This window comes from Saccostrea echinata, unplaced genomic scaffold (assembly GCF_033153115.1).
Source record: "Saccostrea echinata isolate AGI-Se365-2 ecotype Australia unplaced genomic scaffold, CSIRO_AGI_Sech_v1 ptg000054l, whole genome shotgun sequence".
NCBI lineage: Eukaryota > Metazoa > Mollusca > Bivalvia > Ostreida > Ostreidae > Saccostrea > Saccostrea echinata.
In genome coordinates, this window is record NW_026889803.1 from 26,805,519 (window position 1) to 26,817,059 (window position 11,541).

The 11,541-nt window shown below is 33.1% G+C and overlaps 2 protein-coding genes across 2 annotated transcripts; both read left to right on the top strand.

The window, feature by feature from the left end:
- The first annotated feature begins 244 nt into the window (after window positions 1-244).
- LOC133171682 (calcium release-activated calcium channel protein 1-like) lies at window positions 245-3,379 on the top strand. Its single transcript, XM_061306467.1, has 2 exons — window positions 245-513; window positions 955-3,379. The coding sequence occupies exons 1-2, from the start codon at window positions 322-324 to the stop codon at window positions 1,447-1,449; spliced, it is 687 nt and encodes a 228-aa protein (XP_061162451.1). The 5' UTR covers window positions 245-321; the 3' UTR covers window positions 1,450-3,379.
- Window positions 3,380-5,184: 1,805 nt separating this feature from the next.
- On the top strand, window positions 5,185-9,766 carry LOC133205620 (MORN repeat-containing protein 3-like). Its single transcript, XM_061341460.1, has 5 exons — window positions 5,185-5,469; window positions 5,550-5,704; window positions 5,963-6,122; window positions 6,378-6,562; window positions 9,353-9,766. The coding sequence occupies exons 1-5, from the start codon at window positions 5,325-5,327 to the stop codon at window positions 9,419-9,421; spliced, it is 714 nt and encodes a 237-aa protein (XP_061197444.1). The 5' UTR covers window positions 5,185-5,324; the 3' UTR covers window positions 9,422-9,766.
- The last annotated feature ends 1,775 nt before the right edge of the window (window positions 9,767-11,541 follow it).

An 11,541-nucleotide genomic window follows, 5' to 3' on the forward strand; every position in this document is an offset into this window, starting at 1 on the left:
TATATAAATATACAGACCACGTGATAACAACTGAGAGAGGGGTCATGTCAGAAGTGCTGTAATCTATTCCTTCAAAAATGTCTAATGTAGCATGAAGAATGTCAAAATACTGAAATAACATTTATGAATCCAAATTTAATTTTTAAATTAAAGAATGCTTTTTAAAGCATATTTATTAAAACATTATTAAAGCCTTTTCGTTTTTTAAAAATCTATTCAATCCTAAATATTGCAAAACTTGACAGTAAAACAATATGGGAAATGGTTGACAGCTTTGTAAACACTTAAAATTTAGAAGTAGGCCTACCTGCCTTAATTTGTATGCTTGCGTATATATCTAACAACGTTTTCTCTGTGTACGAGGATAACTCAAGATTATCTCCAAAGCTGCTAAGTTTTCGTCGAAGTATGAATTCACATCCTAATGCGCCACATTGGAGAAAACTCTATCTGAGCAGGGCAAAGTTAAAAGCTTCCAGCAATACATCGGCTTTGTTATCGGGATTTGCAATGGTAAGCATTCACATAAAGTGGTATATTACGGCCTAGTGTTTAACTTTAATCCTTAATTTCTATGTTTATTACATCCTCACAACGTCAGGGGTCCAGAGTCAACCCGGGATCAAACGGGAACGTGTTGACTCTGGACCCCTGACTTTGTGAGGATGTGATTATTGTAATGTAAAACTAGGACTAGGTAGGCTACTATACAAACAAGGCTGTACACATGTGATAGTGTCAGAAAAATTGGAAAAAAAACTTCACCAGCCAACAACTCGGTAAATATAATGGTAAATGCAAGCTATTTTTTGCAAAACCTACAGATTTCACATGTATGAAAATAAACTTACTATTAGGATAATCATTTTTTTAAAAATGACAATTAGATGTTATAGATGGAGAACTGATTTTTTCCCTTAGATATGTACTGTTCAATTAGTATTTTCACTTCAGGTAGCCCTTGTGGAGATTGGAATTGAAAGTGATGTACCTTCAGGACTTGTTATAGCATTCAGTGTGTGCACCACTTTACTGGTGTCTGTTCATTTGCTAGCATTGATGGTGAGCACTTGCATTTTACCCCACATTGAAGCTGTTAGTAATGTTCATAACGTCAACTCCGTCAAAGAGTCTCCTCATGAAAAAATGCAGCTCTTCATTCAGATGGCATGGGCTTTTTCTACGGGACTTGGCATCATGTTATTCTTAGCGGAAATAGTGTTGATATGTTGGGTGAAGTTTAACACAGTAAAAGTGGGACACAATGTGGCAGCTGCCTGGGCCTCCACAGGCATCGTTATACCTGTTGGAATAGTATTCTTGGTTTTTGCTTTTCATTTTTATAAGAAACTGATTGCACATAAATTTGACAATCACGAGAGGGATTTAGCTGCTCTGGGCAGAATGGCAGAGGAGATTGATATGAATCACAGCATTATGGATGTGTAAACTTTGAAAGCTATGCTTGAGGATTAAATTTGGTGCTTTTTACATCCACATTTTGGGAATTTTCCAATTATTTGTTAGATTATTGAGCAATTATTTTAATATACATGTAATTTATTTAAAAACAAATCACCTTGTAAAACAAACATCTCATTTCAACAGACACTTGAACCAATATGTGCATTTAGTGCTGAAATTTTGTAAAGAATCTCTTGCACGTTCTTAAGAAAATATTACACCTTTAAGTTAATGAGATACCTGTTTGTAGAAAGGAAAGTTTTTATTTAACGAAGAATGAGTTTTGTTTTTTTAATAAGTCTGTTAGAAGGTTTGAAGATTTTTAAGTAGCTTTGTTGACATTTCCTGACAATACACACGGTACGGTTCTTAATTTCTTACTCAACTGAGCCTAATCTCAAGTGGGCTTTCCTGATTAAAGTTTGTCATTTGTCTATGTAAGTTTCTTTGATCAGCATTACTTTTCAGATTTAACTTGTTTCAAATGGCTTCATGCACAGTATCAAAACATGTCACAAATTTTCTTTTGGTTATAATGAAATGTTTTTCTGAGCTATCATGTCACATATAAGGTGGCTGTATAGCAAAAGAGATACATGTACACGAAAAAAAAAAGGTGACACTTTTTTTGACTTGTTGATGAATAATGGATGCATTCCATATAGGAATTGGGAGAAGCTTTGAAGGAATTGAGTGCACACCTCAACTAAGATTTACCGAGGAGTCCATTTTAAAAAAAAAAATGTGCTATCACTTTGGAAAAAGCTGAAAAGGGGGGGTGTATTTTGAGCAAATTTTAGTTTGCACATAACATTACCACTACGCAACATTTTAGTTATACAGTTAATAGCAACAACACCCCCACCCCACTCCAACTCCCCCCACCCCACCCCCAGGATTTGTTGTTACACCCCGCTATCTGACTTTTTGTACATTTTATACAATAGGTCTATTTTTTTTTAAAAGGATAGGGCAGATGACATTTTTGAGGGAGGCAGAGTGCCTCTGGGCATACTGTATAATTGTGCACATTTGAGGCCATGGGCAAAATGGTAGCAGACCTGTAGTGTATATTTCTGTTGTATAACGATCACAACCTGTGATTAAAGTGGTTGTTGTCTTTATCATCTTCTGTATGATTTGTCTATTAACTTCATAATTGTTTTTCATGAAGTTGAAATTTCACACTTTCTCATTTACATGTGTGTTTGAGATTTATAAGTTTAAAAATTCCTATGTTACTCGGGTGAGCTTCATGGACCTAAGTCTTCTTGCTCCATCTGATACTTTTTATTCCTTTTGAGTGTTTTCAATCAGTAAAACAAAATTTAATTATATTAATATAAGATTTATATAAAATGGTGCTATTTATATGCAAAAGAAATATATTTGATTAATTTGGATTGCCTTGAGAGGTGATCTCTTGTATGTGAATTAATGATGTAAAATCTTGCCTGTTCAAAAATCATCCATTAGTATAAACTATATATATTATTTATTTCGTTTTCATGAGAGGCTTTCCAACAATGAAGGGTCCATCTACATACTCCAGGGACCTGCTTCACAAAAATCTGCTCTCAATCAACTGCTCTGCATTTTAAATGCGTGTTATTTTTTTTCCTTTAAAGAATATGAGAATTATTTTCTTAGCTCATTCACAGCATTAAACCTAATGCGCTGAATTTGCTGCATGATTTGGTGTGTGGTTTCAATTTTTTTTTTATGTGAAACAGGCCTAATAGTTTCTATGTATAGGACATCGTAAGTTTTATGGATCGTGTCAGCATCGTTTTTATAACTGTTTATAATTCCTCCTGTTTGCTGCTCACATTATTGATCATTCCTAGATGATGATATAAATTTTCATGTTGTATTTGTCAATGTTTATGCAAATAAATTGTTATTTGATATCATATATTTACGATGCGTGTGCTGTCTAAGTTATTATATAGCAAAAATCTCTACAAATTTGGGAAAGGGGGGATGTAGAATATTTCGAAATTTTTGGAATGTGACATTGTATTGTGTATTATAGCTGCCATATTAAGTCAATATGAGAAGTGCTGCTTCCTCATACACGGCTGACGAAAAGTCCTTGCGTCACCGCATCAGACACTAAGAATTGTATTCATTTGAAGCTTTCGACGTATGATCTCAGATGTTGGGGAGAAAAACAAATAGCTTAAAAATATGCAACAAATACGGTGCAGGTATTTTCACAGGATAATTAAGTGTTTATCAGATGCCGAATACTTTACGTTTTTGGTTTGATTGAATTTTGACATTAGCAAATAATGACAAACAATAAATCAGTTTATTTAAATATGGATGTCGGCTTCAAAACTTGTTCACAAGTCTTAAATGAATCTACATGTCAAATGCAAGGTTTAATATTCTCTAATTTTCATATTAAGTGACACAGGTTTAAACCAGAGGCACGTGACCAATGCATGGTGTAACCCACCCACCCCAACCCCTTCGGAGAATTTTTATTAGTCACAATTACTTATGATCAAAAGCATATAAATTCCTAGCCTATCATATATTCCGATATCTGATATCATTTTCCGTTTTTGTTAAGTGTTTGAGATTGGCCCTCTAAGGTATATAAAAATACCATTAAGTACAAGATATTAAGTAAATATCATACTAAGTTATGTTCACCTGCCCAAAACGTTCCAGGTGAACATAACATTTTTAAAACCTACATATTGCGCAATCGAGAATTAACTTCCAAATTGATATAAATTAGTTATGAAAGTTATGTTCACCTGCACCGACCTTCGAGGTGAACATTTATTTATTTATTTATTTATTTATTTATTTATTTATTTATTTATTTATTTATTTATTAAATTGGACTAAGTAGATCGAGACCTATTAAATTGATACAATGTTTTATGAAAAGTTATTTCACGTGCACCCGATTTCTAGGTAAACATCACATTAATGTTTTTGCTACATCACACCAAAAAAAAAAGATCAAGAAATTCCAACTTAATAATCAACGAATATAAACACTCAAGACAGATGGCATGGTTTGTTTTTAAAACACCATTGAATAATATAATTCGGGCGAGGTGAATATTTTACCTCGAGGGTGGCTAAATCATCATATTGACTTAAAAAAAAGTATATTATTGCATTTTGAGAAAAATCGATCAAAATAATACACACTGATACAATTCCTTTTGAGACAAGTAAGGTCGTAGCAAATTGGCTCTCTTTAAAAGATTTACAAGTCTCAAAGAAGAAATACCTTCATATTATAAATAAACCCAAGTAATGTTCAAATTTTGTACATAAAATCATTCGCATTTTATGATAAACTGTGCCATTTAAGCAGGTTATTAATTTATTGGTTATATATATATACAATATATGCCACATACTGTCTACACTAGAAAAATAAATACATTGAATACATCAGATCCTATTCTGCTATATTTTGATATACACTTGTTAGAAAATGAGACAAAGTTAATCAAGTCAAATATTCGTGCAAACTGATATCCTATGTTCTATGTTCCGGCTGAAGTTGGAATAAAAGAGAACAAAGCTTCGGTGAAATTCAAAAATTTTAACAAATTAATAATTATTACAACACGTTAAATGATTTAACAGTAATTATAACACAGTTTTTCCTTTAAAAAAAATCATTTATAGGTTTTGAATTTTATCGGGCTCGAAAGTCAATAAACTACTTCCTGTACCATAGCAACCGAGGTAAATCTCCCGTACTTGTTTGTAAACATCGATTTTGGGCCTAAATGATAGAAACTCCGTAGCAAAAGTGTAGAGAAGGACCCTTTGTCAGGTTCTTAAAAATAATAATTTCGGTATTTCACGTAAAAATTAAAATGCCTCATATAAAACAACCCAAAGATAAAGAACCTCTGTGGAAAGACTGGGATTATTTGGCACAGAAAAAGGGAGTTCGTCATACCGTGTACTCAGTAAATGGGGATCAGTATACCGGCGAATGGCTCGATAACAAGAAAGACGGTAAGTATTGGTTTGTTTGTCGATTGCTTAGGGTGAAGGTAAATTCATATTTATTATATTAAACATTCTAAATATTGCAGGAAAGGGTACATACAAGTGGAAAGAGAATGGAGCTTTGTATGATGGAGATTGGAAGCGAGGAAAAAGAAATGGATTTGGAACATACAGTATGCCTGATGGAAAGGGTGGTTATAAGAAGGAATATTCTGGGGGCTGGAAAAATGACATGAGACATGTAAGTTCTCTGCTCAGTCTGCTTAAACAAATATACCTGTATACATATACAGTATGCCTGTTTATGGGGGAATAAATATTTCATGCATCAGTAAAACACAATTGTAATCTAAAATGATATAAACTGACTGAGGGAGTAAATAAATAAAGAAAAGAGTGTAAATATAAGTGTTCAATATGTTTCTGCTTTGTTTTTGCACTTCAAATACCATAACAGACACAAGTGTGCATAGATAGTATCTTTTTTATGTTTATTCAGGGATATGGAACCCAGTTTTATACAGATGATGAATATTATGAGGGTGAATGGTATGCAGATAAAAGAAGTGGTTGGGGGAGAATGTATTATGGAGATGGGACAATATATGAGGGCGAGTGGTATGATGATCAGAGAAATGGTCAAGGAATGCTTAGATTAAGTAAGGCATCAGATATTTTCACATGTATCATTCATTTTTTTGTATAAGCATTGTTTAATGAAAAATACCCCCCCCCCCCCCCCCCCAAAAAGTGTTTTTAAAAAAAATCATGGTTTCTTTTTTTTTCCTTTTGAAAGACTAAGTAGTACATAGTATAATATTGAACTAAGAAATGAATTTAAAAAATTGAGAGACTTACCAAATGAGATACCATTCCTAAACAAGGCTGAAACATCTACAATTTTAAAATTTCAGCCAATGAAAACCGATATGAAGGATCATGGCGAGATGACAAGAAAAATGGCCCTGGTAAATTTTTTTATCTCACAACTGGACAGATATATGAAGGTGTCTGGAATAATGATATTGCAAAATGTGGAGCAATGAAAGATTTTAATAGAGATGAAGCACCACAGCCAACAAAATACCCTATTCCTGATGTAAGTACAACTTTTAGATTAATTAAGAATAATAATAAAAAAAAATATAATGTTAAAGGTTACCCTACAGACCCTTAATTTTGATTGAATTTAAATTTTGACACATTTTTACTTTGTAGTTTTATACTAACTTGTTATATTAATCTTCTATTTTATTATAATTTTTATAATAATTAAATAAATTCATACCTTCCAATATTTTCTCAAAAATATGAATTTTTTGTGAAAACATAAGTAAACCCCATTCTAAATTTAAATTCAAACTCTTGCAATGTCACTGAATCTCTAGCCCATGCATTAGCACCATTGCTATCTACCTTAGTTTCTGCAAGCAGTCATCCTTTGCATTTTCTTATCCTCATAGTCTTGTTCCATTGCCCTGAGGAGAGAGTGGCTTTTTCACTTTTCCACATGGGTCTAAATGACAAAGATTGATCATAGAAAAGAAAAAGTCAGATTGCATTATTTTTAAGATTCATCATCCCCCTGATCACTCATATAAAATTTTGCTTCATCTCTGATGATTTTCCAAAAGAAATCCAATTTGTAATTAAAATGCACATAATTTCAGCATACCTTTTGGGGCAAAATTTTACAGAAATTATTTTTAGCTTGACAGTTTTATAAAGGAATAAATATAGTAACTTTCCCAATGAGAGTTATCTCTCTTATCAGAGGGTCAACCTAAAATTAACTTTAAAAAAAATATGAAGCAAACTATTAATCTAAAGTCATAGAAATATAAGATATGATATGATCATGTATTATGTAATGGTTTGGACCCTTGCTTCAATGTTTTTTTTGGAGGAACATGCTATTAAATACATATATTTTTGGTCTGCAAAAAAATTAATGTATTACAAATGACCAGTGTCTAAATCATGAGACAGTATGTACAATGTAGTTACCCATGGACATTGTTGTTTAAAGTCTAAGAATACCTGGAATATTTAGAGTACATTTGAACGAGTGAATTCAGATATGAGACTGCATGAGTTCAAAGGTCATTCTCCACAATAATACAACAATTTTTATCATGTTTTGCTTTTCAGAGAGTCAGACAGAAATAAATGTTACATTTATTTAAAAATGCATATTTTATTAATTATTACATGTAGAGGGTCATTTTAAAAAAAATATATTGAAAACACCGCTCTTTGCATAGACCTTGGAACACGGGGGGGGGGGGGGAGGCTAAGCCCCCACTTATTTTTGCAAAGATAGACGTAATCTAGGCATTGAAAATTGGGGCTAAGCCCCACAAACGTTTTTTTTGTTGGTTTAGCCCCCCCCCCCCCCCCCCACACACACACTTTCAATTTGCTTCCGATATCTATGCTTTGTCATATTACTTTTAATAAATTTAATTCAACGCATAATCATATCTATTAAAAACATTTATTTTTTCAATGTGTCAGTTTCATTTCATTTGATCAACGGAACTCCATCCTGACAACTTTAGAGGTCCTGAGTCCACTTAATTGTGGGAGCCGTCACACCTGATAAACTTCATTTGATCAGCTTCTCTCATTGGGAATCACCAATCAAATGGGGTTTTCATAAGTTGTCATAAAATGTAAACAGAAAATAAACAGTCATCGTCGCAAGCGAAAGGGTTTGTGACCATTCTATTTCCACAGAACTGATACAAAACCCGTGGCTTGCGACGATGCCTCAATGCAAGTGTACGTCTTTGAAAGGCTTAACGTGATATTGACCCAGAGTAAAGAACAATCAGGATTTGTAATTCCCTCAAAAGACATCCCTGCAATCATACCGTTAAAAAGCGAATAAAGTTTGTCAGGGGTCCCATGGCCACTAGTGGACTCAAGACCCCTGATATTGTGGGGATGATGGAACTCATGCAACTCTATTTTAAATCACCATGTTTTGTCACCACGGAGCACTCAACAACGTAACGTCAAAAACAGACGTCACGCACGATGTTGGTGTCAAAAAGTCCAAATTTCTATTGCGGCAGCATTTTTTATAATTTTGAAACCATTAACTGTATGAAAACTATATCATTCGGTCGGTAACTGTATACTAAATAGCATCATGCCAATCTCTCAAACATGCTCCATCTCTACATTTCACAGACAACCTGTAGCTCCAAGATAACCTTTCCTGAAAAAAGTTTCTACACCACTTAACAGTTAGCTAACAATACTTCGAGTATCATAAGTTAGTTCATCAGTTATTTTAATTTTTTATACTGGGTAACTCTGGTTTCACAAGTCCCATAACAATGAAGAGCTCAGCATCATTTCCATGAGGTTACTAAAGTTTTTGTCCTGCGACGTCATTTTTTTTTGCTCGTATCAATGAGGACTACCTGATTTGAATTTCTATATGATGTAAAAATGCTCAATTTGAGTGTTAATGATTATATCTCTGTTTTAACGCCATTTTACAGAAATATGACTATAAACACTATAGACGTTATACCTGTACACCAGTAGTATATTTAGAGTACATTACTAAATTTTGACACGCTCTAGACCCCGTTTTTCCGGCGCAGCTTTAAATTCTGAATACTAGTAATTTTGAAATATACCATCATTACCATGCATGATACATGTATATCTGATTTTTTTTATTCAAATTATTAGGATTTATTGTAAAAATATTTCTATATTTGGTTATGCAAATGTTGTATAACGTAAACAAAAAGTTATATTTTAAATATTTTTTAATGACCCTTGTATATTCATTGTATATATTTATGTATACTTTTATTGATCTAAACTGTTAGTATATAATATCATCCTTTTACATACGACTTTTCAGGTCAAATTGTTCAATTCTGATGCAGTATTACAAGATGCAGAGGAGCAGTTCCTACACGACCATGAATAGTAAATGTTTCTACATGATCATGAATATTAATGTTTCTACAAGTTCATGAATAGTAAAAAGTTTGACTGTGCATTCTGTCATAAATTCATGTACATCAGATATAAACTATTTTTTATATGAAATAGTTGGATGAAACCCTTTATTGTGATAAAAAATATAAAAAAAAATTTATAGTAATTATTGAAAAGATTATGTTGAAAGTGTGATGAATGGAGTGTGGTTGGTAAATTGTTGATGTGCTTGTTTATATGAATGTATGCTTGGCTTGTATTGTTTTATTATTATCAATTTCCGTTTTTGTCAGATTCTGTGAATTTATATGATGAGAGCCCTTTTTTGGTAAAAATAAATGTTTAAAACATTAAAAAGGTATTTTTAATTTATTATACGTGCTAGCTGAATTCATTATTTAATTGATTAATTATATCAAGAGCTGCTTTCAGGTGGGGATTGTATAGGTTTCCAAATTCCATCTGTCCAGCTGTATCTTGGTGTAGTTTACTTATGCACCAAGTCCTATTGAAATCACTCCAAAACTGTCTTATTGAGTAGTATGTGTTAATAAAATTGGAGTAAAACTAAGTAACATTTTCACAGAAAATTTATTTTATTAACCATGACAGCACTTGTTTCTAGAAACCAAAAACTAGTAGAGATTTACGTATCTTATTGAAATCAGACCAAAACTGTAGGAGAAGTAGAGTTTTGAAAGAATAAAACAGATTTTTTTTATATTTTTAGTAATCCTGGCAACACCCTTCGTCAAACTGGGAAACTGATACCTAAGGAATATCAAAGAAATTTCTAATCATGGCAATACTGTTCTTCAAAATATCCAAAAATCGAGAAATAAAACAATGTAACTTCGTAAAATCTTCTTGTGTACAATCTTATCATGCTTATTGAGATAAGACCGAAATTGTGGGAATATTATCGTTTTGAGAAATTGCTTTACAGACGGACGTACAGACAAACAGCTTGACGGACAGACGAGGACACATAAATTCTTCTGGTCTCTGACCAGTAGAGATTGTTGAAGCCCTTTTTGGAGTTCAAATGAAAGGGTTTTCAAGGACAAAAAAATCAACGGGGGGGGGGGGGGGGTGCTAAAAAACGAAAAAAAAAAGCTCGGGAAATATATAAACGTGAATTAAAAGAAATATCTTAATTTTAGGTATTGTTATTGCACTTTCGGTCAATGAATAATCCATAGTTCAAAAATTCATTAAAAACCTCAGTCCTGGGATAATGATAGATGGTATTGCTCTATCGCCTTTTTCATGCACCTTTTTCATGCACAATGTAAATTGTTTTCCATAACACTTAGTTTATTTATACTTTCTATGGCACTTAGTTTATCTATACTTTTTAAATTAAAATTTAGAGGTCCGTTTGCGCAGGGCCAGCGTATAATCATCAGGTTTGATGGAACGCTGTATTATGTAGATGTAGATGAGAATAATGATCGGGATCAAGTTCTTTGGTTAAAAAGCATTCAACTTCCGGTTGCAGGTTCTGGACAAAAAAAGTGATGATTTACTCATTCAGTGTTATGTTTTCTTGAAATAATATTCAACAGCGCTGAAACTGGGGTAGGTAGTATGGTTTTTACATAAATATTTTCTGAAAGGGACTTTCTCGCGGCGTGAACTGAAGGATCATCAAAGTCGTAACTTAAACAATGATCACTGAATCAGTGAATGACTGATAAGGGATACTTCAGGACATAGGCACTTTATGAAAGTGTATTATTGTGCCAGGATAATTTTTTTTTACTCCAATTATATCTCCGTGGTGTAAAACGAATTTTCCAGTCAGCGAGCAGAGTTTTGACGCTGATTACGGAGATCAAAGAAAACAAAAACAAGCACCCCACATATGGTTTCGTAGATAAATTGAATGATAGCCCCATAAACAGTGTTGTCTGTGCATTTTCTCTGAGGTGTAAATAACTGCGATTCTGGGAAGGGGGAGATTCCATGTAATTCGGAGTTTCATACCTTGTGTTACATTTATTCGGGGGGGGGGGGGGGGGTTAAACAGAAACAAGTGCCTTTGGTTCAAGATCATAGCAGCCTAGCTCCTAGATTACATATCTTGGTTGTATTGAATGCACTATA